The sequence below is a fragment of the Accipiter gentilis genome, chromosome 3 (genome assembly GCF_929443795.1).
Source record: "Accipiter gentilis chromosome 3, bAccGen1.1, whole genome shotgun sequence".
Lineage (NCBI taxonomy): Eukaryota > Metazoa > Chordata > Aves > Accipitriformes > Accipitridae > Astur > Astur gentilis.
Window position 1 is genome coordinate 38,515,083 of NC_064882.1, and position 27,756 is coordinate 38,542,838.

At 37.6% G+C, this 27,756-nt stretch overlaps 2 protein-coding genes across 3 annotated transcripts in view; both read left to right on the forward strand.

Moving 5' to 3' along the window:
- Positions 1–127: 127 nt before the first annotated feature.
- On the forward strand, positions 128–25,643 carry NOP14 (NOP14 nucleolar protein). Of its 2 annotated transcripts, XM_049792081.1 has the most exons (18): positions 128–655; positions 2,791–2,925; positions 4,375–4,516; positions 5,103–5,248; positions 5,678–5,815; positions 7,379–7,501; positions 8,642–8,773; positions 10,134–10,425; positions 11,727–11,857; positions 12,098–12,183; positions 13,816–13,951; positions 15,856–15,957; positions 16,757–16,910; positions 21,416–21,575; positions 22,412–22,559; positions 23,502–23,620; positions 24,836–24,991; positions 25,340–25,643. In XM_049792081.1, exons 1-18 carry the CDS (start codon positions 458–460, stop codon positions 25,437–25,439), a joined length of 2,598 nt encoding a protein of 865 aa, XP_049648038.1. In that variant the 5' UTR covers positions 128–457; the 3' UTR covers positions 25,440–25,643. The 2 variants fall into 2 exon arrangements, 1 of the variants encoding a protein (XP_049648038.1); XR_007504619.1 differs by lacking the exon at positions 23,502–23,620.
- A 1,850-nt stretch (positions 25,644–27,493) lies between these two features.
- MFSD10 (major facilitator superfamily domain containing 10) overlaps positions 27,494–27,756 on the forward strand; it is a 30,836-nt gene continuing 30,573 nt past the window's right edge. The window contains exon 1 of the mRNA XM_049792972.1: positions 27,494–27,526. The gene's annotated coding sequence lies outside the window, so the exon portion shown is untranslated. The remainder of the gene's footprint in view (positions 27,527–27,756) is intronic.

Here is a 27,756-nt window from a genome sequence, read left to right on the forward strand (position 1 = left end):
GCGCGAGGCCTGCTGGGAGTTGTAGTGCGCGACGCCTTTCCCGGCCTCCCCCCCCGGCTCGTCCCAAAGTGGGAGGGGAAGAGGAGCGGCGAATCTCGCGATCGGTGGCCGAAGCTCTCGCGAGAGGTGCGAGGCTGCCGAAACGCGTGTGGTAGCGCCGGGGCACGCCGGTTTGGGGGGAGCGGTGTTACCGCTCCGCTCCCTCCTCTGCGCCGCTTTGTGCCCCCCCTCCCACCCCCCCGCCGGCTCTTACGGGGTTCGGGGGCAGCTCTCGGGCGACTTGGCACCGGTCGGAGGGCAGTGGTCAGGCCCGAGGGGTACTTCGGGCGGGTTTGCCCCCCTGCCTGGGCGCCATTTTGTTCGCCCTGTTTGCACCTCCATCCCCGGCCCCCGCACGCTGAGTGAGTACTGAGCCTCTCCGTCCCCACAAGCGTCCACGCAGGCAGCCAAACCAAAAATGGGGAAGGCAGCTAAGCGGAAGCGAAAGGTCTCGGTGCCCTCCGCAGCCAAGGGCCCTGTGAAGTTAGCTATGGCCATGGTCAAGAGCAACCCCTTTGAGGTGAAGGTCAACAGGCAGAAGTTTAACATCTTGGGGAGGAAGACCAAGAATGATGTGGGGCTGCCTGGTGTCTCACGGTCCAAGGCCATCAAGAAGGTAAGAGGACATTTGGGAGTTAGGAGGAAGGATGGCATCTGTAGATGTAGTTGTGGTAGAGAGAGGTGGTAAGCACGGAGCCATCTCGGGTGAGAGAGGAGACTACTTCCATCATGCACAGGAGGAGTGGCTGGTCACCTCGCATTGCTCAGATGATGATGAAAAGCCTGCTGAAAAGGTTTCCCTCCATTGCAATGCTCAGGGTTCAGTAGTGCAAGTCTTCTTTATCACATGTGTGAGAATATTGCCTTTTCAAATTACCCAGGTCCGGAATACAACGGCACGTGTTGTCAGAAAGCAAATACTGGACCAGAGTGCAGGTGGTTACAAGTGTTCTTATGTTGGTCAGTTTTGGTTGCTGCAGGATGTTAAGCTTCTTGATAATCGTGCAACGTTGCTGTAATACTGAAAGCTTGAACAGGCACTAAGGTCTGAATGCAGTGAGAAATGTGTAGATACAAAGAAACTACCATGGATTTGGAAAACATGCAGATGGCTGTTTGTGTCCTGGTTAAATAGTTACATTGTAGAAGTATGTTGGGATGCAAAATAATGATCTGTCCCCATTGCTTTCATAAGAATGACCGTACAACTTAAGGAGAGTAAATCGTTCTAACCTTACACTGTTTTAAAATTGCCTCTCTTTCTTTCTCTACTAACATCACTAGCTACCTGACCAAAACCTGTAATGCATAAGGGAGAACATTGTGGTGTTCTCTGCACCTGGGATTCCAGCAACCTACCCTATCCTTGAATGAAGCCCTGGAATTTTTTATGATCTATCCCTTCAAACAAACCAGGAAACAAGTTAAAACCTCTAGATTCTGTTAAAGCTGAGAAAAGCATAATTTGCAAGTTTGTCCCCGAGATTCTCTCTGACATGTTACATACAATCTGTTGTCAAAACAGAATTCAAAGCACTTACTGAAAAGAGAAGTTCTTTTTAAAAATAGTTCAGCAAAAGGAAATGGATAGTTTATCATTTTGCATGCATTGTGAGAGGTGATGCATTACATATGTTTTTATCAGTAAAAGTAATCAATGAGAGAGGACATCAAATAATTGATAAACAAAAGTACTTTTCCATATCCAAGGTATTAAGAGATATTAAAGTTCATGCACAGTGTTTAAGCTGCATGATAATTTATATATTCTGTGCAAGAAGTAAATACAAGGTAGAACTGGCACAGTAGTAGATTAAAATTAAGCCTGAGTTCTGGTGTTGGTTACAGAGGCACCTGAAAGCTGTGAATGCTCAAGAGAGGCTGCAGAGGCCTCTTGTAGGAAACTCAGCCTTATTCAGTGCAGCAGTCTGTGAGTTCATGGTAATATGAATAGCAACAGTACCTTTCCGTAATAATCAGTTAACATGTTTTAATAAACATGGATTTTTTTCAGTCTAAACACAGCCAGCATGTTCTTTCTTTAGAAACTATATATCTTCAGCGTGAAAGTATAAATTAGCTTTCAGTCTTCATTACTGTTTGTCCAGATTTTAGAAAACTTTATGAATGTTTAATATCACATTTTAAGGTCTTTGAGTTTTATTCAATAGTAAGGTAAATCAAATGCTTATCAGTACTTAGTTCACTGGCATTGATAAGTAAACCTGTCTCCTTACCTGTACCATAAGTACAGCACATACTACCTCATATAGGTCTGCTAAACTTCCTTATACTGCTTTGATGCATAATCTCCCTGTGCTCAACACTAAAGCAGAGACTTAAATGTATGTACCCACTTGGAGTGGTTTTTAGGTCGTGGGTGACAAGACCAAAAGAGGTTCAGCTGACATTGAGGCTTTTTTGCTTTCTTTAATATGTTATTCTTGTATACTAAGCTTCAGACAAATTGGAATTCTTCAGTGGCAATGCAGAGTTTTTATATGTGATAAAATAAAGGTGGGACACAGTGTATCATATTTTACCTTCATATGGGCAGCTTGTAAGAGAAGTTAATGACTCTGAATATGTTGTATGAGCTTCCCATCTCTTTTCTCGTTTTCCTTCTCTTTTGTTTCATTCTGATAAATTAGATTATGTTGCCAGGATACCATGGAGCCTTTTTTGCCTTGGCTTTTAAAGTAGTTGTTATCTTTGGGTTTTAATTTTATCTTTTTTTTTTTTTCCTTCTAGCGTACCCAAACGTTACTGAAGGAATATAAAGAAAGGGAAAAGACAAATGTGTTTAAAGATAAACGTATTGGTGAATATAACACCAAAATAAGTCCAGAGGAAAAGATGATCAGACGATTCACTTTGGAAAGACAGGTAAAGTATAGGAATTTAAAACAAACAATCAAAAAAAACCCCAAACCACAAGAAACACTTGACTTTTTAGGTTGGGAGTGTCCACCTTCACAGAGGTGTCATGGCTTAACCCCAGCTGGCAGCTAAGCACCACGTGGCCACTCGCTCACTCCCCTCACAGTGGGATGGGGAGAGAATCAGAAGGGTAAAAGTGGGAAAACTCGTGGGTTGAGATACAGACAGTTTAGTAGGTAAAGCAGAAGCCACGCACGCAAGCAAAGCAAAACAAGGAATTATTTCACCACTTCCCATAGGCAGGTAGGTGTTCAGCCATCTCCAGGAAAGCAGGGCTCCATCACGGCTAACGGTGACTTGGGAAGATAAACGCCATCACTCTGAACATCCCCCCCCAGCTTTACATGCTGAGCATGATGTCATATGGTCTAGAATATCCCTTGGGTTAGTTGGGGTCAGCTGTCCCAGCTGTGTCACCTCTGAACTTCTTGTGTACCCCCTGCCTACTTGCTAGTGGGGGGTGGGGTGAGAAGCAGAAAAGGCCTTGACTGTGTGTAAGGACTGCTCAGCAATAATGAAAACATCTCTGTATGATTAATACTGTTTTCAGCAGAAATCTAAAACATAGCCCCATACTAGCTACTATGAAGAAAATTAACTCTATCTCAGGCAAAACCAGCACAAAAGGGTTTTGCAGGGTAATGCTTTCCTTTTGATTTTATATGTTTGGAACTTTTATGAAAAAGCAATTTTTTGTGGGAATGCAAAATTTTTCATGAAAACTTTCTGGTTTTGCAAGACAACTTTTTGAAGCAGAAATTTCTTTGAGCATTGATATGCAGGAAAGACAGTTTTAAGAAGATTCATTGATTGCTTGGTTTTCTTTGACTGCTTTGACTACTGTGATTTGGGAATTGAATTAGGAAAAGGCAACCACCCTCAAGTATGCTTTGAGATTCCAGTACAGCTGTTGAACAGCAGCCATTTCATTTGCTGACTAGAAGAACTCTGTAACTTGCTGTCATTCTGTAATGTGAGTTGTAGGTGCAGTACTGTTCTTTCTGCCTCATCATACTCAAGTATCCAGAACTGAGTAGTGTAATATCATATTCTACTTAAAATGTTTATAGGTTAAAGTCTGTTTTGTTAGGCATGAAATGTAGTAAGGAAGAATTGATGTTACTGATACATAGCTAAAACTTAAGCTTCCTTGGTTTTTCTGAGTTACTCCATTTGTACATAAGAATAAGAGAGACATCATACTCCCTCGCTTAAGGTTTAATGTATCTGAATGAAAGTATTGGTCCAGTAGTGCTCTTATTCCAGTGTTCTGTTCCAGCAGAATATTGGAATAAGAATCTCCTCAACTAGCATTAAAAATACAGGCTTTATTAATCTGTTGCATGGGAACTAAAAATTTTTTTTTATTTAATTGGTTTGTTTTACTATTTTTAGCAAAATTATGGAAAGAAGAATATCTATAATCTTAATGAAGATGAGGAATTGACTCATTATGGCCAATCTTTAGCAGAAATTGAAAAACTAAATGATATTATTGATAGTGACAGTGACACAGAAGAAAGAGGAACACTGTCAGGTAAGACATGTCAGCTAGCATCCCACTGCTGGTGTTATTGTTGGTACATGTACATCATTCATTCAGTGCTGTCTTTTAATGAAAAAGAATATTATGTAATTGATTGGGAAGTTTAAGACAGATTTGATTACTTCTTAACCACACACAGAACAGCTCTTTGGATTTTAGCAGATGTTAAGTTCGTACTACCTACTTGGCAAGGTTCTTTAATCTATGGGCTTTTCAGCATACAATAGGTACCTGTATTTCGAGCCCTTTGGGCAGAATCTGAAGTGTGAGTTCTCATGTTGCTTTCTTGCACCTCTGCACCTAGATACTAGTTAAAATATTGAAAAAAAATATGTTCCTACCTTATACAAAATATTTGTGAGCATAAATTATGTGTCTAGCATCAATCTGGTTTGGTATGGCCATTCCCATAGGGATGGGAATAGCACATGATTGATTCAATAGTTTTAATTGCTCCCATTCTCAAAGAATAGGGAGATACTGTCCCAGCAGCACTCTAGCACTTCTGTATGGATTTGGAAAGGATTCACAATTTACTTCCTTTTTTTCTTTTTTTCTTTTTTTTTTTTTTTCCTAGCTGAATTAACTGCTGCTCACTTTGGAGGGGGTGGAGGCCTTCTTCGTAAAAAAGCATCAAGTGGGCAGCAAGATGAAGAGGAGGAAAAACCTAAATCTAGGAAGGAACTCATAGAAGAGATGATAGCCAAATCTAAACAAGAAAAGGTGAGTTTTTAGCCCTGAACTATAAATGAGCATGATTAAGCAGCTGTCACAACTTCTGTCTTTGCAGAATAAAATAGTAGTGTCACAGAAAACAAAGGAGATAGCTGTCTAGGAGAAGAGTGCAAGCTCCTTGAGTAAAGTCCATCTGACTTTGTAGGCATTTTAGGATATGCTTGAATATCTGCTGGGTTTTTTGTATCCCCAAATCTCCCCTTCTGTTGACTTCTGACTTGTTTTCTGTATGCAACCCATGTGCCATTCAGCATAACTCTACACTGCTTTTTCCACGAAGAATGTTTACACCTTTAAAATGTTAAATATTTAAAATTATTCATTTGCTAAAGACAGCATTTTGGTATTATGCTGTAAATGCTATGTCATGTTCATCTTAACATAACTGCTGCATTTGTTTTTGTTTTGTTTTTCTAGCAAGAGAGGCAAACTCGGAGAGAAAGTGCATTAGAACTCACAGAAAAGCTTGACAATGACTGGAAGGAAATCCAAACCCTTATTGCCCACAGAACCCCAAAGTCGGAGAGAAAGGACAAAGAAGTAGAAAAACCCAAGGTAAGGTTTGGCTAGACTACTTTCTTTTGCTCTAATAACTGGTGGTTTTGACTCGTAGTCGCTGAAGCATAAGGCAAATTTCATCTCTTTGTGAAATAAAATGTTGCCTGCTATTCACATTGAAGGAATGCTACAGTTTTAGGACAGTTTGGTTAGTTGGAGGAATATAAGGTTTTGTATAACTTATCTGATTTTAATTGCCTATTGCTTTTCATTGGTTACCAAATCTGGGAGAGGTTGCAGGTTGAACAATACTGTTGGCTACAGCTTATTTTTGACAAATACATTTTCTTGAAAAACTAAAATTGTTGAGAAGATTGACTTAGTTTGAATGCCTCTGCAGCATTCCTTGGATAAACCAACTTTTATTTGACAGCAAACATTTCCTTGTTGTAAATTGGATACTGTCTGTACAAAAAGTGAATGAAAATATTTAAATTTTGTAGAGATATCTTATGGTCTCAAAGCTTTTTCTATCATTCATATTTTTTACTAAGGGAAATGAACTTTTAAATCTAAGAATAGGTATTGTAATACATTGCGCTATTTTTTTTCCTTGTAGAAATTTTGTATTACATTGCAGAACATTGTGAATTTCCATTTATTCTTTGGTGGTAGAATTCAGTCTTTGAAAGACTGAAATAATGAACTGGTTTTATGTTAAAACTGATCTCAAATAACAAACAGAAGATACTGGATCAAAAATTCATATTCTGATGTATTGATTTTTGTTTTTAAGATGTTCCATAACATGCTGAATACTCTAGTATGTTGGTAGTGTGGTATCTTAGACAAAGATTTTGTCATCATAGCTTGCTGAAAAGGAAGATTAGATTCCCTTGCTTCATATGTGTGGATCCATTTTAAGAATTATCAAGGATGCAAAGTGTGAATTAGTAATGCTCTATAACATTAATGTTGAACTGGAGAAAATTATCTAGTTGTGTGTAAGAAGAAAAATTCCTAGAACTGAATTTTAGAGAAGCTGTATGGTTTAGCGACTTAAGCAGGTATCAAGAAGACTATTCGCAAGTCCAGTGTAATCTCTGCTAGTGACTGTTTTCCTAAGTATGCTCCTTAAACTCACTGAATATCGGCATCACTTTTTCTTTTCTTTAAGGTAGACATCTGTGTAACTAAGATAATAAAGACTTAGCTAATGTCTGACAGTATGAAGTGAAATGTAAACTATAAATTTATTAATTCTAGCTGCTTTTTTGAGAAAATAGTATTTTATTAATAAAAAGTATTTTAAAGTTTTTCAATTAATAAGTAAACCAGTTTTTATTTTAGATACTATTTGTAAGTTTTTCAGTTGTAAGTAAATAATAGGTTAAATAGGGGAGGGGGAAATTCCAGGATAATTTCTATTCAAGTGTTCATTCCATTCCTTGTCTTAATACTCAGTTGAATGTTCTTGCAGCTTTCTTTGGAAACAGGCTTTTCCTTATATCTTAAAAGTCTTATTTCTTAGCTGTTAGTCTGGCGGGGGGGGGGGGGGGGGGCAGCAAAGCAGAATAATAAAACTTAGGATAATAAACAATTATATAAATATTTCTTTAGCCTGATGAATATGATATGATTGTTCGAGAACTTGGATTTGAGATGAAAGCAAAACCTTCAGAAAGGATGAAGACAGAAGAAGAATTGGCAAAAGAGGAGCAGGCGCGACTCCAGAAGCTGGAGGTATACCATTTATGGCTTTAGATTGTTTTGTGGCCTGTCTTTTGGGAGTGACCACTTATATTCATTGCTTGACCTTAGATTGAAAGTAGCTGCACTAACTTGCAATTCTTCAGAGGGTGAATTCAGGAAATCTTCTCTTTGTGTTTTGTTTGCAATCTGATATTACAATAAAAAACATAGGCTTAGTATGTGACTATTGAAGGTTATGAAATGAGTTGATCTTTCTTCAATAAAAATGTGCTATCACTTTAATTTGCCTTTAAATGTTTTAAATTATTCAGAGTTGAAAGGTGCTTTAGTAAGGGGGTGCTTTCAGTAAGTAAGGGGGAGCATTGTGTTGCACAGCAGTTGAATTAATACAGTGGCAAGTCATTTATTGTTTTCTTCTGGTGTTGCAAGAGTCTTCCAGCAGTAGCAGGTATATAGCTTTGCTTTGCATAAGAATAGGATTCTCTTGGGAAATGTTGCATGCTCTTTATATTACATGGAGCTCTGGGTCTTAGGGAAAGATTGAATAATGTGGTAAATGTTTCTCTCCTTTCTTTTCTTTTCGTTTTGGTATACTAGGGACACATTTAGGTCTGCAGGGATTCAGTTCCTTCAGGTTGCTGCCCAGGTGGAAATCCTCTTGTAAATGATTGGTTCAGATATTACCCATCGAGGTTATTTACAAATTTAGTATGTCTTAAAAAAAATCTTAGGATATGGTTGTGTTTACCACAAACTTGTTACACATATGGGAAACACAGATAAACACTGCAGAGTCATAAAACACTTTAGAAGCTAACATTTTCTAGTAATGACACATTGTCTCATAAGCAAGACAGATAAATTTTAAAATGAGAGAGCATAATGCTTCTGATAAAGCCAGTTTTAAAGCCTTCCAAATAAGTTAATCCAGTTGTCTATGTACTCTTATTGGATTGCACTCCCCACAAAAAATAAGGTATCATCAGCTTTTGCCCATAATTTGTCAAGTTTCTGTTTTTTCTTTTCATCAATTTGTTGACTAATCCCAGTTAACTTTTTTTTCCTTTGATTTTCTTAGCTGTAGTATTTGAGGGATCTTCCATTCTGGTGTAGTTACCTGGTTGATCTAGATGGCTAACATCTGTTTGCGGTATTTCTTCTAAAACACAGGCAGATCGACTACGTCGAATGCGTGGAATAGATGAACAGGTGAATAAAAAGAAACCCAGCCACATATCAGCTGATGATCTAGCTGACAGCTTTATCCTGGATAAAGATGACAGGCATTTATTGTCTTACAAGGTAAGGTTTAAAACTTCATAATTTTCAGAGTTCTGAAAAGATAGGCAAATCAGTTTGGAAGTGATGTCTGTGGAAACCTCTAGTCCAACCTCCGGCTCAAAGCAGGGTCAACTACAAAGTCACTAGTTTCCTCAGGGCTTTATCTAGTCTGTTCCTGAAAAATCTCCAAGAATGGAGGCTGCACATCTCCGTGGGCAGCCTGTTCCACTGACTGTCCTTACCATGAAAAAGTTTCTCTTTGTATCCATTCTGAACATCTCTTGTTTCAACTTAGGCCTGTTGCTTCTCCTTCTTTTGCCATGGACTGTGATAAAGAGTGTTGCTCTGCTTTCTCAATGATTGCCCTTGTAGGTGCTGGAAGGTGGTTATTTAGTCCAGGCTGAAAAAGCCCAGGTCTGCCTCTCCTCACAGGGCAAGTGCCCCAGCCCCCTGACAATCTTGGTGGCTTTCTGCTGAACTTGCTGCAGTTTATAGATGTCTTTATTGTATTTGAAGGCCCCAAACTGGATGCTGTATTCTATGTGGTCTTAAAAGTGTCAAGTAGAGGGGAATAGTTGTTTCCCTCGATCTACTGACTGTACACCTGCTATTATAGTAGCCTTCTATGCTGTTAGCCTGCTGGGCTGAAGAGAGGGCTTTAGCACTTCTGGTCATTTTTTTAATTCCTGCTGTATTTGAAATGGCTCCCACCAAATTTCAGCCTGAGGATGAGTGGGTTTCTGAAAGAACCCTTCCCCTATGAAGTAGTTTTGATTAAGGTAGCGGAGCAATATAACCTTAAAGCTGGTGTAGTGAGTCACCCTGACTGTGGTGCACACGTCTGCATACTGATCCTCTTATCCTCTCACATGTAAGTAGCAAGGGAACTGCTGTTGTCCTCAAGGGGGAGAATACAAATGGTGAATGAATGTGAGTTTAAATTGATGATTAATAAAATAAGGATGGGAACCAATATTTATCTGATGTGCTGTTTTAATACATAGAAGGAATGTATTATTTTTAACCAAGAATGTTTCTGTAAGTGATGCTGAATTTTTTTTTCATATCATCTGCTACTAGTTTTTACTTCTGTGTTGATTCTTTTAGTCCTCATATACTACCTCCTATTATTCCAGTTTCTTACAGCCCCTTGGAAATACCCTGCTATTCTTATATCTGTATGCATGTTCTCTCTAAGGAGAGTATCCCTTCTTGGCCAGCGCTGCTGCCATTCACTGCTTGGTCGGCATAGCAAGGCTCAGAACCTGTTCATGTGTATTTAATGATAGCTTTGCATGGTTGCAAGGTGCCTTCCCTTTATCAGTGTGAGGTGCTGTCCCTTGTATCAGTGTTTTAGCTGGTTTATTTTCTCTACTGACAGGATGGAAAAATTAATATTGAAAATGAAGAGCAGGAAAAAGATGAGGAGGAAGGTGGGAAGGAAGATAACGAAAATGAAGAAGAAAGTGAAGAAGAATCTGTTAATGAAGATGAGGAGGATGTTGCTGCAGATAGCCACTCAGATCTTGAATCTGACCTTGAGAGCGAAGAAGAAGCTACAGGGAATAAAGAACAGAAAAAACACAAGACAAATGAAAATGAATCACAGAATGTGAAGGAACTAGATCCAAAAATGGAAGCTGCCAAATCAGAGCTTCCCTATACATTTGCTGGTAAGCAAAGGACTGATCCAGAGATCTCAGTTGTCTTCAGGGGGTTTATCACCAGTTTCTATCTCTGCCCTGTAAGATCTTACATATTCTTGTTCATCAATGAAATTTTGCTTCAAGGCTGTCTTCTACTATTCCAAGAGTAGTCAGTTACTGCTGTTCTTAGTGATCAGCCCTAGCCATACTATGAGCAATGGGAACCAGATCTGTTTCATGCCAGGGCTGTTTCTGATCCTCCAAGCAGCCTTAGAATTGAAATATGAATACTGGGGAGAAAAATTAAGAGATCTGTACCCTTTCTGAAAGCCACTAACACATTGAATCCAAAGTTCTAGTGTTTTGCATAAGGGAAGCCAGAATAGTAGTCTATTATCTATACTTAAATGAGAAAAGGTTACTTTCTCTAGTGTTTGGACTGACATTTTTGTCAGAGAAGATGCTCGGAGAAGCAAGATTCTGAGGTTTAATCCCTGTGACATAACATCGCAGTACTGTTAGACACTCAAAGTTTGATTCCTTTTGGGTCTGTGCCTAGGAGGAAGGAGGAGGCGCATTTTCAAGTAGTACACAAAATATTCATTAATATTAAGTACATAATGCATCTAACTGTTGTCCTAGTGTAGATTTCTCTAACAAAAGTATCTGTCACAAGATTAAACAACCTTTCAAACAACTTCCTTTTGTGCTTGCATTTTTCCATCAAAAGGAGATAACTTATTACACAAAGCCTTTTAAATTGCATTCAGGTTTTGTGTTAACCAGAAAGCAGTCACGTTAAAATAACTCAAAAAATGTAACCAGTTAGGATGTTTTCTAGCATGTGGACTTATGCAAAAGACTAAATATATGCCAGGTTGTTTTTTTGTTTGTTTGTTTAATTATTTTCTATTAGTGGCAAGATTCTTACTTTTCTTAATATCCTTCATACAAAAGCTAGTTAGGTATGAATTAAACATAGAGCTGATTGCATTATGGTAAATTTATGGTTGAATGTGTGCTTAAGTTGAGTTCTGCATTGTGTGTGTCAACATAGTTGTGCGCAGCTTAGGCAACAAATACAGGATGGATTGAATGTTAATAACTTGAAAAGATTTATATTACTTTCTCACTTATGTTCATCTATATAATGTTATATATATGCTGATAGGTTACTAGTGTTTAAAAGTTGATTATTTAAAAGCTGTATGGTATCTTTTTTCCTGAATAATAACATTTTCAAATGGGAAATTTGTTAGATGTTCACTTGAATTAAGTATGTTAAGTTTGAGATTTTTGCCTGGTCAATTTTTGTTTTTACTTTCTAGTTCCTGAGTCCTATGAGACATTTAAGTCTTTATTGGCTGGAAGAACAATAGAACAACAGCTTACTATACTGGAGAGAATTCAGAAATGCAATCATCCAAGCCTTGCAGTAGGAAACAAAGCAAAGTTGGAAGTATGGAGGTTTTGTTGTTTTGTTTTGTTTTAAGTTTAAAATTAACTTTGAATTCCAGAGTGAGTTTTAGTAAGTATTCAGGAAGCAGTATAAAACATACATGCTTCTATGTTGTAAGTAGCAGTAGAATCAACATATCACTCTTCATTTTCTAACTTCCGTATCACTGTTCTTTTATGCTGTTTAAGAATACAATGAAGAAAAAATCCTAATAATTTTAACATACTATGCTTCTTGCAGAAATTGTTTGGCTTTCTTTTGGAGTATATTGGGGAGTTAGCAACTCTGGATTTACCAGAGCTCAGAACAATTGACAAACTAGTCCTGTAAGTAATAAATCCTATGGACTTTTGCTCCTTTATGATTTAAAGAGAAAAGCTACCTAGGGTAAAGCATTTAGCATGTTGTTTGTTTCAAATAGTTCTATAGGGATTGTAGGCAACTAACTGGTAACTCTGCAGCTCTATAGTGTTTTAACTTTGTTTCATGTATTGGTGAGCTATTAATTGTACTAAGACATTTTCAAAACCTCAGAATGTAATTTTTGAACTGCAAAGTGCTTTTCGTGGGTAGTAGACAAATAATAGCGTGTATGTATGCACACTTCTGTATATGAAGCTGTTTAGGCTGCTGATTAAGGATTTCAAGCTTTGCAATGATGGTGTGCAGTTCCTTTTGCAACTTTGATTTTTTTCCAGGGGTTTCCGTTCTGAGAATTCATTCAGGGAACTAGATGAAAATGAAATTAAAGAGTGTTATAGTAAGCTCATACAGAAGTTCCAAATAAACACTTTGCAGGAAGTTGTCAATTTAGCATTGTTGTCTTCAAATACCTGACAGGCAGTTATAATGACGAGAGAGCCAAATTTGTCTCAGAGGTATACAGCAAAGGACAAGAGTCAATGGACACAGGCTGCCACACGGGAAATTCCAATTAGATGTAAGGAAAAAAAATCTTCACAGCGAAGGTGCTGAACATTAAAACAAGTTTGCCAGAGAGGCTGTGGAATCTCCACCTTTGAAGATACACAAAATGTGACAAAGCCATGAGCAACCTGATCCAGCTTTGAAGTTAGCCATGCTTTGAGCAGGGGGTTGCATCAGATGATTTCCAAAGGTCCCTTCCAGTCAAAATTAGTCTGTGATTCCTATCTTGACTTTGCAGGCTAGACAGCTTTCTTTCAGTGAGTTATTTTATGTAGCTTTCAGCATATGTCTTCTATTTTATGCTAAAGTAAATAAGTTTTAAAAAAATCTGTTATGTGCAGCTTTAGCATTACTTGCTCTGTTGTGTTCGTCAGCAAGAGCACTGACCCGATGATACTGTTGCACATGCTGGGGCTTTGTAAAAAAGTGTAAACACATTTTGATTGTTTCTAGAACTGGGATTTATTAATATCACTACAGACATTCTTAACTGAAAATACTGGGAAAACTCTGACCATGCAGACTCTTGACTACATCTCCCTGTAGGCACTAACCATAGGCCAGGAGCTGACCTAACTTTGTGTGTGTTTTTTTCTTGTTTTCAGTAACAATTTTTGCTAACCACATGCTGCCTCGCATGTTGTTTAACATTGCCTAAGAGTATTTAAAGTAGTGGGCTGCCTAGTATGTGCCATCATACCTCAGTGCAGTAAAATGTAGAGTTAGGAGAATCAGAAGGATATGTTTTAACCATAGCAGATGATTTGGGAATGTATTTAAAAGTTTTTAATTATTTTTTAATTAAGATTTAGAAACCACCAAATCAAAAATTATCTCGCAAGGCCCAATGAAAAATACATGTCTCTGTAAACTAAAATTATTACAATAATAATCTATATACTTGTTTCAGGGAATTTGTTATTATTATAATGTAGATGGAACACAAGAAATCTTCCTACAGGTGCTTAAAAATCAGTTCTTATTAACATCAATGGTGTAACTTGATTATGACTTACATTTCTTGTTAATAGGCCATTGTACAATCTTTGCCAGATGTTTCCTGAAGCAGCCAGTGACAGCATTAAGTTTATCCTTCGAGACGCTGCACATGATATGGCAGAAGTAATTGAAGTCAAAGGCCGTGCAACATTTCCAGGTTTAGACATGGTAACGAATGCATACTGCTAGGAAAATCTCTCATTCTTTCCATTAGTACAGAAATGCCAGTAAATGCGAGATTACATTAAATTTAATTTTATATTTCAAAGTATGTAATGAATTAGTATGTAATTTTAGGTTTCTCAATATTTTAAATTGCCTCTCTGGAGATAAATTGTAACAAAAACCCCCACAACAGCAAAAAAAATCCCAAGAAACAAACAAATAACCCCAAACAAACACCCCCCCCCCCCCCCCCCCGACATGTTCTTCAGAATAGAAGTGCGACTCTATGATATTAATAAAAGGAAAATACCTTAAAATTGCCACTCCAGTTTTCATAGCAGAACATTCTTTGTTTTCCCGATGAAACTTAAATGGGTAGTTTTAGGAAGAAGTGATATTGTCAGTCATGTCCTGATTTCTTTAACTGTGTTAAGTGCAAATGTTTAAAAAAAAGTGCTCCGTAGAAGTGCACTATCTCCTAGGTTAACAAAAGTGACAAAGAAATATTATTATGGGTATAAAAATACAGCATTTTTTAATATACTTTATATATCATAATTGCTAAATTAATGACTCAGACTTGACCTTTCCTTTTTATATTAGTAATATTTCAAAATTTCAGCGGCTATGCTAAATGTGAACTGACTCCTTTTTCAGTGTCTAGGTAAATGGCTGTTAGGAAATTCAAGAATGGAGCATGTGGGAAAGGAGTATTTGTTTATTGTAGTAAAAAGTTTCAAAGACAAACCATAAGTCAGTAATCCAAAGGGAGCTACTTGTTTTCTGTCTCCCAGCTTGATGGAGCAGTGCTGCCTAATGGAATAATTAGACTATTGAAAGAAAATAGACTGAAGAATTTGCTTAGAAGACTTGGTTCTAACAGTTTGGAAAATATTTATATTGAGTTCTTTTGAAGAGTCTTTATTCAGGATGTTTTGGGTTTTGCAGGAAATGTATTGTAGAGAGATTTAAACTTCTATTTTTATTTTGTCACTGTCACCCTTATGACACCAATTACACTTCTGACTTCCATTCCCTTCAGTGGACTTTTCCTGGTTTCAAGCCATCATTATCTTTTAGGGTGGAATTATATCACTCTCCCATTCTCAAAGCACTTGTTTAAGTGAACGTTCCTTAGATTGGTTGTGTTAGTAGACCTTATATGTGCCTATAGTTAATCTAACTTGAAATTTGTACTGTGGTATTTAGTACCCAGAACAGTTCAGGAGAATATTTGTTTATGACAGAAACCTCATAGGGAGAAACAGAGCTGAAACAATAAAACTTTACTTGCATCTAGCTTACTGTGTAAGTATCCACTTAGATAATGTTCAGAATTACCTTGAAACTGATGTTTAACATCCTTATGGTCTTGACAGGAGGTCACTTGTAGCTTTCTAATAAGTCCCCTTTAGCAAAAGTGTACCTAATCACTGTTTAGTTCTTTTGGCTGCAACTGTTATTTTTTTATGTATGCTAGTGCATGAGGATGCTGGTCACATAATTGTCTGTGTTGAGGACCTGTGACACCTTTCAGCAAGTGTAGCCACTTGCTCATTTGTTTGAGGTGTGAGAGTATGGGATTGTGGTGGACTGCAAGGGGTCAGGTTTTTTTATGGAGTAAATGGGGTTGGGAGGCATAGTTCCTTTTTGGTTGTTCTTTCAGCTGCCTTGTTGAATTAATGCAATGTTAGACCTATAATGTATGTTCCATTTTCTCATGTAACTTAAACAGTCATCTCAAATAGGTCTGTATCATATCAGATTTCTCAAAATTATTTATATTGTAGTATTTTTTAGACTACTGCATGGCCTTGCTCATTCATCAGTTACATATGTGTAAAGTCAAGATCCTGGGAATAATGTCTTAACTATATTTTGCCTTACTCTGTTTTATGTGCTATCAGCTTATTTATTTGAAAATTACATCCCTGCTGTTTCCAACTTCTGACTTCTGGCATCCAGTTGTAACACCTGCTTTTATGTACATGAGTCAGCTACTTACTAAGGTATGTCTGTGATGTTGTATCTCAATATATAACTTCATTTCCTTGTTTCTTCCTAGGACTCCAAATGTATGTGTTAGCATTAATGTATATATTGGAAATGTACTGAAAAGGCAGCTTTTGTTTGGTATAGTCACAGATAGTAATTGGAAGAAAAAGTGAAGAGGAAAAAACCCTTGCAGAGTATAGTACAACCCAAAAAACCATATCTAATCATTTTTTCAAGCTGTCACACAAGAATTCCTTATATGACAAATTATGTAGGACTAATTGAACAGACTGATACAGTCTGAAATAATTCATTAGTGATTTCTCTTCCATATATTGAACTTGTTCCTACTGAAGACACTTACTTGAAAATTGGCAGTATTTGTTTTCCTTGAAAATGTACCTAATGCAGTGCATTGCAGTGCAGTTAAAATATGTCCTTATTTTTCTATCCAAATATCCTGTTTATATGTTTCAAAAGTCTTGAGCTAGTTGTTCTATTACTGTCAGATATCCAAGTTGCTCTGAGCCATACGTTTCCTTAGTTCATTTCTGAAGAACTTATTGTTTGTGGTTTAGCACCTTCTAGTGGCTAAACCAGTTCTGACAGACTTCTTACTCAATCTGCATATACTCTTTAGTGAGGGCAAGGGAAAACCAGTATCTTTTTAAAGTGAGTCCAAAGGGTGCAATTTTACAGATTTTAAATATATACAACTTATTAAATTATTTCTGCTTTTTGGGAGATTTCTGCTTTTTTGTGATGTATAGACTTTTAATTATTAATATTTTGTGCTTTTTTTTCCCCTTTTAGTGTCGCGTCACAACATTGCAAGATGTGATTAAAGGGTTATTTGTATGCTGTTTGTTCCTGGAATATGTATCTCTCTCCAGACGATTTGTACCAGAACTCATCAATTTTCTTCTTGGAGTACTTCACATATCTCTACCCAAAAAACAGGCCCAGGGTGAGTTTGTTTAGAGTAAAGGAGTAATAAATTTTAGTATTAGGATTTATCTTTTAAATTTCAATAAGAATATTTCACATTGAATTTATTGTTTTGAACAAAAGACCAAAATCATCTGCTAGGTTAGCCATACACAACCTTGATTCTTGGGGACCTTGTTATGAACTAGCTCTTCTAGTGTTGTTCGCAGGAAGGAAAGAACTGCAGTTATTGAAGGAAATGAAGTCATGTTACCCACAGTGCAGTATTTTTGCAATATTGTTGTTCTAAATAGACTATGTGATTGGACTGTGCTCTGAAATTCAGTCCCTAATGGATTCCTGATGAGTACCCTGGATCTTCACAGTGAGGCAGCAGCTAATGCTGCAGATACCCTCTTTCTTCAGCTAATAGCCTTATTGCTGAGATAAATAAGAATTATATCTCAAAGTTGGTGTTCTTCCTTTTTATTTATTTGACATAGATTTGTTGTAGTGTAACAGAGGGCAGCTATCGCCACAAGTAGGATTAGTCTGTGCTGTAACATAACTGTGTAAACTTAGCAACTTGCGTAGACAACAGGGAGAATAAAATTATCTTTTCAATTTGATCCATATGCTAGCAAATAATTTTTGCCAGTCTTTCTCTTTCTTCAACTTTTTCTTTTGGATTCATTTCTAGCTTTAAAGTTATTCTAGATATGGGGCTTTTTTGTTGACAAGTTTAGTGACAATTACTCACTTATGAGGAGCTTTGTCAGAGCATAGTAACTAATTCCTGTGTTAGTATCTCTGCCCAGGTCACTCTGAGTGTCACTTAGCATGTGTGAGAAGAGTCTGCAGGCAGGATATTCTCAAGTGAAAAATTCAATTATTTGTTGGCAAACTCACAAGACATCTGGGATTTAATGATCTATAGGCTACATAATAATACACTTGTCACTCTTGATAAGACACCTGAAGAGTCTGTGTTCTCTAGGTAGTCATCAGTCTGGTGAAGAAGGTTCAGCTTCTGTTGCTGCAGTACTGAGTGGTTGCTTTGCAGCTCCCTGCTCTTTGCCCCTCCCCCACCCTTAAGGATTTTTATGCCTTTTCATGCTGGCATTTTTTTATTTTGAATTTTTGATCTACGAATGATTCCTTTCTTAACAAGCTTAGCACTGCAGTTTCACCTTTATTATTTTGTATGGCTGTACCCTACAGACTCTCCCAGCTGCTTCTTACAGCTTAGCAGTTTCCTCTGAAGTGTGAGCCAAGGTTACACAGCTGGGCTGCATCAGAGCTAAACCCAGGATTCTCAGAACATAGACAGCTGAACTCTTAGAAGGAAGTGGGAAGAGGTTATGGAGTGGGTGGGTTACATAGCACTTAAAGTATTTTCTGTGTTCTGTAATCTCTTGGGAGTGTTTGATCTACAGAAGTTTTTGGTGCAGTTAAAATATAGGATTCTGCAAAATCAGATAAAATATTTTAAAGTATTTAATGGTAATTGATGATCATGTGTTAACCATTTTTAATGATTTTGCACTAGTTAAATTTGTATGGTGTTGGTTTCTGTTAGCAGTGAGGAAAAGTTCAATAAAAGGTATGTTAGAGGCACAGTGTTCTCTTCAAGATTTTTTCAGTCAATACTGATGGTTTTGAAGTTATCAAAAGTATTGCTGATAAATGTGATGGTTAGACTGTCAACACAGAATATTTTAAAATGAGCACACATCCAGTTCTCTGGAATGTTGATCTACTGTCACACCAAAAAATTTCTTGGGGTTCAGTTTTGACAGTAAGTAGAATCAGAAAATAGAACTCTTACTGTTTTCATCTTATGAGCTTGATCCATAAATCTCTGACATGAAGAAATTATATGGGGTACAACTTCATAAGAGACTATTACCTTAAAAAAAGGAGAAAAGCTGGAGGTGGAGGGAGTGGGAAGGAATTGTCATTGTTGATAGCCTTAGCTAATGGAATTGTTAATGATATCTGCTATCCTCTCGCAAGTAAAGCAGATAATAAAACTCATGTACCTTAGTTCCTGATTTTGCATATGTTTGTGTGTGTTGTAATCTCTCACAACTTTGAGTCTCAAACCTTATGAATCATTATTTAAACATACTGTCTTCTGGACTATCTGTAAAGAGCCCTGTATAGATTCTAGAGCATGTAAATAATCTTAACTTACAGTTTGAAAAAGTTTTGAAGTAAGTTCCATTGCAAGCTTGCAGGAGGTAAGGAAAACAAAGACGAAGGAAAAAAACAAAAGGTCCAGCACAAAGGCTGCAAATTATTTTCTCCCTTAGCCATGAAATTCCTCAGATGCTTCTTTCATGTTGCTCTATAAGTACCATTTCACAGATCAGCTTATGATCAGAAGCACAGTGATAAGTGTTTTCTGTATGCCCTGCCCCAGTATATATTCTGTGTTCCATGCTATACCTGTTTAAATACTACTTAACTGGAGCGGGAGAGGCATCTGAGGGCCCGTGTTGAGAGGTCACAGGACAGGCTCAGTGATGTACTGCAACTGTGGGCTCTCCCTGCTCCAGCTCACTGTGCTGCTTGACCACTTTCTGGTAAAAGCCTTCTACTTGTAACTCCATAGGAAAGTCCTATTCCTGCCTGTCCATCTTGAGCATATCCGATACTCCATCCTCACTGACAGTTTAACTGTGCATCCTGTTCTCCACAGGGTAGACATGTACTACATGTCTTCTCTCTCCCCATACTTAGAATCCTAGAATGGATCATCTAGTTCCAACCCCCCTGCCATGGGCAGGGACACCTTCCACTACACCAGGTTGCTCAAAGCCCCATCCAACCTGGCCTTGAACACTTCCAGGGCTGGGGCATCCACAACTTCTCTGGGCAACCTGTGCCAGTGTCTTACCACCCTCACAGTAAAGAGATTCTTCCTAATATCTAACCTAACTGTACCCTGTTTCAGTTTAAAACTGTTAGCCCTTGTCCTATCACTATACTCCCTGTTAAAAAAGTCCCTTCCCATCTTTCCTGTAGGCCCCTTTCAAGTAAGGACTGCTCTAAGGATTCCCTAGAGCCTTCTCTTCTTGAGGCTGAACAACCTCAACTCTCTTAGCCTGTCCTTGTATGGGAGGTGCTCCAGCCCCCTGATCATCTTCATGGGCTTCCTCTGGACTGACTCAAGCAGGACCATGTATTTCTTATGCTGAGGGTCCCAGACCTGAATATAGTCCTCCAAGTGGGGTCTCGCAAGAGTGGAGTAGAGGGGGAGAACCACCTCCCTCAACCTGCTAGTCACATGTCTTTTGATGCAGCCCAGGATGTGATTGGCTTTCTGGGCTGCAGGCGCACGTTGCTGGGTCATATTCAGTTTTTCATCCAGCGATACCCCCAAGTCCTTCTCTGCGGGGCTGCTCTCAATTCACTCTGCCCATCCTGTATTTGTGCTTGGGATTGCCCCTACCCATGTGCAGGACCTTGCACTTGGCCTTGTTGAACTTCATGAGTTTTTGTATGGGCCCACCTCTCAAGCCTGTCAAGGTCCCTCTGGATGGCATCCCTTCCCTCCAGCATGTCAACTGCACCACACAGCTTGGTGTCATTGGCAATCTTGCTGAGGGTGCACTCAATCCCACAGTCTATGTCTCCAACAAAGGTGTTAAATAATGCTGGTTCCAGTAAGGACCCCTAAGGGACACCACACGTCACTGGTTTCCATGTGGACGTTGAGCTGCTGACTACAACTCTTTTGAGTGTGACCACCCAGACAATTCCTTATCCACCGACTGGTCCATCCGTCAAATCCATCTCTCCAGTATAAAGACAAGCATGTCATGCGTGACAGTGTCAAATGCTTTGCACAAGTCCAAGTAGATGACATCAGTTGCTCTTCCCTTATCCACCAACACTGTAACCCCGTCGTAGAAGGCCACCAGAATTATCAGGCACAGTTTGCCCTTAGTGAAGCCCTGGTGGCTGTCACCAGTCACCTCTTTGTTTTCCATGTGTCTTAGCATAGTTTCCAGGAGGATCTGCTCCATGATCTTGCTGGGCACAGAGGTGAGAGTGACTGGCCTGTATTTCCCTAGGTCTTCCTTTTTTCCCTTTTAAAAATGGGGGTTATTTTTCCCCTTTTCCAGTCACTGGGAACTTTACCAGACTGCTACGACTTTTCAAATGTGATGGAGAGTGCCTTAGCCACTTAATCTGTCAGTTCCGTCAGGACCCATGGATGCATCTTATCAGTTCCCATGGACTTGGGCACCTTCAGGGTCCTCAGATGGTCTTGAAGCTGATCTCCTGTGGTGGGCAGTACTTCATTCTCCAAGTCCCTGCCTTTGCCTTCTGTGACTTGGGTGCTGTGGCTGGAGCACTTAACCTATGATTGCACCCATGCTCAAGTGTTTTCCCTTATTTTAAACAAACCTAATACTGATAAAGTATTTTTTAAGGCACTATGATTGAAAACGTAAAAAGAGTTGTTGGTTTTCTTCTTTCAGAAAGAATGCTTAGAACTGATCTTGTTTAATGATTATTGTTCTTGTTTTTTAGGCTATACTGTAGTGCATCCATTTACACCAGTAGGGAAAAATTTAGAACTGCTTTTGGTGTGTGATAAGAAGGATCTGGAAAGTTGGCAGAAGCAAAATCTGCCATTAAGTACTGCGACTAGATTAAAGGAAACCAGCACAACAGAAATTAATCATATCAGGTATGTAGGAAATGTGAACAGAAGAAATACCATATCATCTTTTGGGTAATCTCAATGACAGTGCTCTTTGGGAGTAAAAATAGGAGTAGTGAGTTGTTCTGCTTTATTTTTATGGTGCTACTCTGCAGCATATGAAATTGCTAATCTTTTGCCAGAACTTTATGCAGGGCGCTTGTTGGAGTGTTCAGCCCTTCCATTCCTTTTCAGTATAACTGTGAACTGATGAGGATGATGTAGATAGAGGAGGTACTCAGTACTTTGAACTGTCAATCTCTTCAGAAGCAAATAACTGTATTTACATACAAAGACTATGTTAGAAAGTGTCACTTAAATAATAAAACACCGAAGTTAAGGAAAGACCATAGTTAAACATGTTCATTAACCATGTTCAGCCTCATTCTTCACCTTGCAGATGTGTTATAACATTTCAGGGATGAGTAAGTGTTTTGTTATGAAGTTCAAAAAGAAAACCCCAAACCAAAATTACTAATTCTGTTTCAGTGAAATTTTAGAACTTCAGAACCAATACCAGAACACTTGTAGAACCAGTATAAAAACTTCTTACTCCACATAAGTGGCAAAGACACAATACTGGCTTGTGCTCTGTGCACTGACATAAAGATTAGTTGCTGCTGGATTTCCTGCGTATTTGTTTAGCAGAGTGAAATTTTTCGTCTGAATTAACAACTAGAAACAGCCTTGTAACTGGTTCTGTCAAGCAGTCTTAATAATAGATGCTGCTAGCACTCTCAAATTTAATTAATTTGATTCATTTTATTTGAAAATCCACTACAGTTTTTGCAAGTGAAATTGTTAATTCTTTTGTGCATTAACAGGTTATCATGTCTAGCCCTGTGTTTTGACCTTATTAAAAAATGTGCATCTCTGTATGAGTCTTTACCATCATTCCATGAAATAATGCATCCTGTCAGAATTCTCCTTGCACAACATGTGCAAGTGAATGAATATCCTGAAAAAATGCAGGTATGTGTTCCTCAGGAATGAAATAATTTATATGTTTGTTTTATTAATAAAAAACTAACAAAAAACAAATATAAGCATCAGTGCGATTTTTTTCCAGGGTCAGGTATTTGCCTTCTGTGCTCTTCAAAAATCACAGTGATGTTTCTGTTGAAAAAACAATGAGCAGAGAATGTTTAGAAAAGATATTTTTTCATTGTGTATCTTGTCTTGCCCCTCTAATTGAAGAGACTAGCACTTAGCTTGTAATAATGTAACAGTCCACGAGTGACTTAATTTGTAAGAACAGTAGTCTGATCATCCAGTTGCTCTTGTACTTCTGTAATGAATCTAAGACCTTGGTACAACCAAATACGTGTGCCAAATTCATGAGGTAGTATTTATAACTGTGTAAGTAAAACTAACAACATAATGCCTGGTCAGCTACCTTACTTAAAACAGGGCGGTTGTTTATTTTCTAGCAATGAGGTTCAAATTTTGAATGTGTCTCTTCTGAATGTAGCAGAATTGTCCTCTCCTCAAAGAGCCATCATGAAATATCCTTAGAGAACAAGATTTTGTAACATAAATGATGCAAAATGGCTTATATTTTTTGCCATCAGAATACACAAAATGAACAATCATTCTTAAAATGCCCCCCAGAAAGGCAGAGTCTGAGTTAAATTGGCTTTAGTCTTGCCTCTTCCTCTGTTAGGTGAAACTACCTGCAGACTTTTCTGATTGTCTGTGATACCATCTTAATAGACTTCCAAAAGTGTTGAAAAATTATCCAGCCTGGAAGGCTTACAGCATTTCAGTGTTAGCAATGTCCTAATGAATAGCAATGATTTTACCCAGAAAAAGAACTTAGAGGGAGAACATTACTGTTGATTCAATTTACAGTAGTTTGTGAATTATGGTGTCTTTGATATGCTTTTAAAGTTTTAATTTGATTTGCATTCTCAGGAATGGTATCACAGTGCTCTGAAAGAGCTAGAGAACAAAGTAAAACACTATACCCCATTGATATGTGAGAAAAAGAAGCCAGTGCCATTGAAGCAGTATACACCTAAAATTGTGAAAGTGTAAGTAAAGCAACATTTGATGCAAAGGAAAAGTGCGTTTAAATGTTAAGATTTTCAGCAAGCTAGAAGGATTTGGAAAACAGGACATAAACCAGATAACTGTTTTTCTGCTAGACTTTGTGCACAAATCACAAGGGACCAGCTATTTGGGTGGTAAGGAGGGAAAGAAAAAGGAAGGAATAGAGCAAAGATTGTTTTCTTGAAAAAATAGCACTGGAAGTCAACTCTTGCCTGTATAATCAGTTGTAAATTCATAAATTTCAAGATGAAAAGAGGTTGTTATTATCTAGTCAAGTGCTTTACTGAATGCTCTGCCAAGCACTCAAGTCTGAAGAACTAGAGTGAGTAGTTCATATGTATATGAACTATATGAAGGTAAGGATGAATCAGGAATGTACTGAGGGATGCTTCACCAGTACAAAAGATAAGGCAGACTATTCCTGTACTTCACATCACAGATCATAACAAATAATCAGTCAGACTAAGTGTACCTTTAAATATACTTGCCCCGTTCCTGTCTTTCCCCAAACCAACCAGCTTTCTGCCTTCCAACAGCAGCAATGACAAAAAAACATTGGGTTTTTTTTCCTCTCCTTTTTTACAGAATTTGCAATGACCATGTGCATTTTTATATTCTGTTTTGGAATTAAATTTTAATAACACTAGTTTGGTTTTGTAGATAATAGACAGTATTCTGATTCAGGAAGTTTGCTTTATATTGGCTGCTGACTTATTTAGCCATGTTGGTTATCTACAGGGGCATAAATTGTCTGTCTTATTTGTTTTAGTAATTGAAGAGGACAGCTTTCCTCTGCTGTACGCATTTAGCCTCAAGTAACTGATCAGACTTCTTCTGTAGAATTCATCTGCAGAGAAGGTCTACAAAAACTTAAAATATATTGGGAGATTCCATCTTTCTCCAGATGTCTTTCATTCTTCTACTCTAGCTTTTTCAGTCTGTTCAAAATGCAGGCTGCATATGGGGGATTGAAGTGTAAATGTTGTCTGCTTGTTGTCTGCCTGATGACGACAAACACTCTGGTGAGTGTTTTTCCAGTTTGTTCATTGGGCAGCTCCTTATTTTTCAAGTTAATCATATAATATGCAGGAATCGTAATACTGAGTTAATATTCATACAAAAACTCACTCCTTATAAACATGAAAAAGTTGTTTTTGTTAAGGTGTTCTGTGCTCACACATACATTCTCATTTCAGTTTAGAGTTTGGAAGAAAGCAGGGAGGCAGCAAGAAGGAGCAAGAAAGAAAGCAGTTGATTCGGAAGCATAAACGTGAGCTTAAAGGAGCCATTCGTGAGATTCGGAAAGATAACCAGTTTCTGGCTAGAACGCAACTTTCAGAAATCATGGAGAGGTAATGTAGCCTTTGTTTCAGCAGCAGTTTGGGAGTTGTTCTGCTGTGTGTTGATTTCTTTGTTGTGTGCCAAGACTGACAATAATGATCAACCATACTAAAATAAATACAATTGGACAAATTGGGGAAAACCAAACATTTTCAGTAGAGATAATTTAAAATGTTTTCAACTTTGCGGTTTCATTTCTTTAGTTTAAGAATATGCAGATTGTTTTTATTTAAAGTGTGTGTTGGTGAAATTTAAGAGTTGGGGTTTTTTCTAATAAATTAATAATTATTGTCTAAATATACTTACTTATTTTCCCTAATACAATCTATCTGAAATATTTTGTGTTGACTGTTTTACAGAGATTCAGCCAGAAAAAGAAAAGTAAAAGAGCTTCTTGGTAGTCTTGCTACACAGGAAGGTGAATGGAAAGCAATGAAAAGGAAAAAAGGGAAGAATTAATTGGGACTATCTACAGCAGGAAACTTTGGGTTTACTGCCATAAAAGATACCCCAATCCTACAGCTTTTGAACAGATTTTAATTGCATTCTTTGGATGCATTCCTTTTGAGGAGACATCATCATCAGATCTGTCTGAAAAAGTGAACCTGCTTATTGGAAAAATCCACAGGTTGCTATAAAGAAAATAAAAATAACACTTTTGTATATGGTATGCTTCTGTTTATTTTAATAATAGAGAATATTTGGATGAATAATCAGAATTCTTAAGTGTGTGTGTGACCGGGTGTTATTCTAACTTGAACTTGAACTACACAGAAACAAAAACATTGTACAGCATAAACTTTTTGTTATCTTTTTAAATATTGAATAATTGCAGGCAGCTCTCATAGTGGTAGTATATTTGCAATTTGAGCAGTAACATTTTAATTAGTCTCTGGCATTGGGACATTAATTCATGTATTCAGTGGAGTAATGGGATCGGCTTTCAAGTAGAAGTCTTTTGTTAAAGCTGTACGCTCATTCATCTCTTCAGTAAGTTTTGAATTCAGCACAGCTCTGAAATTGTTAATAATCTAGGGTGTTTAACTAGAGCTCCTCAGTTTATTCATAACTGTCTGATTTAAGTGGGCAGTGAAGTCCTTAACTCTCTTCCACTTACTTTATCATGTGCGTCTAATCACTGATAACAGCCCAGCATGACTTTGGAAAACATCTGCTCTTCAAATAGAGCCAGTAAATACTTCTAATGCTCTTTTTTTTTTAAAATACTATATTTCTGAAGAAACATTGCAATGAGACAAAGAGCATCAGAGTTACTTAAAGGTGCTAGCTTGAACTGGGTTCATTATTCAGCTATTCATTGTAATCTACCTATTTGTAAGTTCAGTGACAGTTGTTAGGCATTGAAGAAAACTAATGTTTTCTTGGAAAACTTATGAAAATGAAATCCTCTTTTACAATAACATTCCAATTTCATTCTAAAGAACAAACTATAAAGAAGATCCTGTAATGAACTAATGGCCATGGTTCTTTATGAAAACAAACAAAACCCCCCAAACCTCTTCCATTTTCAAACACAGTTCCTAGACCTGATCTCCTGTGTTTTGGCCAATAGGTAATTCAGACAAGGTAATGCTTACCTAGTGTTCATGAAGAAAGACATAAACGCTGTCAGTAAATCTGATTTAACAGTTAGGCCTGGTTGTTTCAGACTGGCTTAAAATGTTTTCTTTGTTCTGTTTTTTTGTTTGGTTTTTGGTTTTAGTTTTTTTCAAATTGGACTTGTAATGGAAGCAGGACTAAAACTAGGAGGGGATGAGTTGAAATGCTTAGGCTTTATGTTTAAACTCTAATGACGACTATCTTTGTAAGGTAGTCTTGTTAAAGGTTTATCTATGTATGTTTTTTAAAAGAGAAAAGTACTTTATTTGAAGGGCTTTTACTGAATCTTAGTGCAACTGTAGTAGCGCAAGTAATGTGTGATTATCATCAGCTTTTTTGGCTTGCAAGACCAGTTGAATTAAGTGTTAAAATAGGCTGGATACTAAGTACGTGTGGGGGAGATACTCATATCACATAAAAATTAGTAAGATTTCTGTGTTTGAAATCCATTCACGCTTCTGAAAACAAACCTATTTTCAGTTAACCTTTCCAAAATCAGTAAAACCATCTTCTGAAACTTCAAAGGGATCTCAGAAGACTAGTATACCTCCTGTTGTATTTCCATTTGGTACAGTATGCATTTTTTTCTTTAAAAAAAAAAAGTATCTTTAAAAGCAAAACTTTTTATATAGTTCAAACCAAGAACTTAAGACTGAAGTAATGAGGAAGGAGCTAGCTTCCTATTTCATGCTGTAAATCAGCACTTTCAGTTTGGGGTTTCAGTCCCAGTACATTTCTCCTTTGCACAAATAAACTGTCAAAAAGTATTATTATTTATGTGACTTTACTCTTCCAACAGCAAGTAGCTTCAGAGGATTTATCCAGCAGGGTATTAGAACCACAGAGAGGCTGACAGCTGCACTTTGATCCTGGGGCAGTGATTCTTGATACCACTTGCAGCTGCTTGTTATTCCTCAGTAAGGGAGGTAAGAAACAGCAAGAGAGACACAAGTAAGGTGGGTTGATTGTGTTTGTGGGAAAGGACATTTTTTGGAACAAGAGAATGAACATAGATGTCTTGCAATGCTGATGAACAAAGATAAAGGACAGGGAGACTTCAGCTGATAAACTTACATTACTGTTTTGGAATGCCAGACTGAAAGTAGTTGTGTTTGAAATCATGCTGAATGAAAATCACTGCATGCACTTTTACAAA

What these genes read in the sequence shown, in the direction of transcription:
- NOP14 (XM_049792081.1), top strand. Translation starts at nt 458, where the DNA reads ATGGGGAAGGCAGCTAAGCGGAAGCGAAAGGTCTCGGTGCCCTCCGCA. An exon ending in ACAATTGACAAACTAGTCCT is followed by an intron (nt 12,184 to 13,815) that starts GTAAGTAATAAA and finishes TCTTGTTAATAG; the next exon opens with GCCATTGTACAATCTTTGCC. An exon ending in ACACCTAAAATTGTGAAAGT is followed by an intron (nt 23,621 to 24,835) that starts GTAAGTAAAGCA and finishes TTCTCATTTCAG; the next exon opens with TTTAGAGTTTGGAAGAAAGC.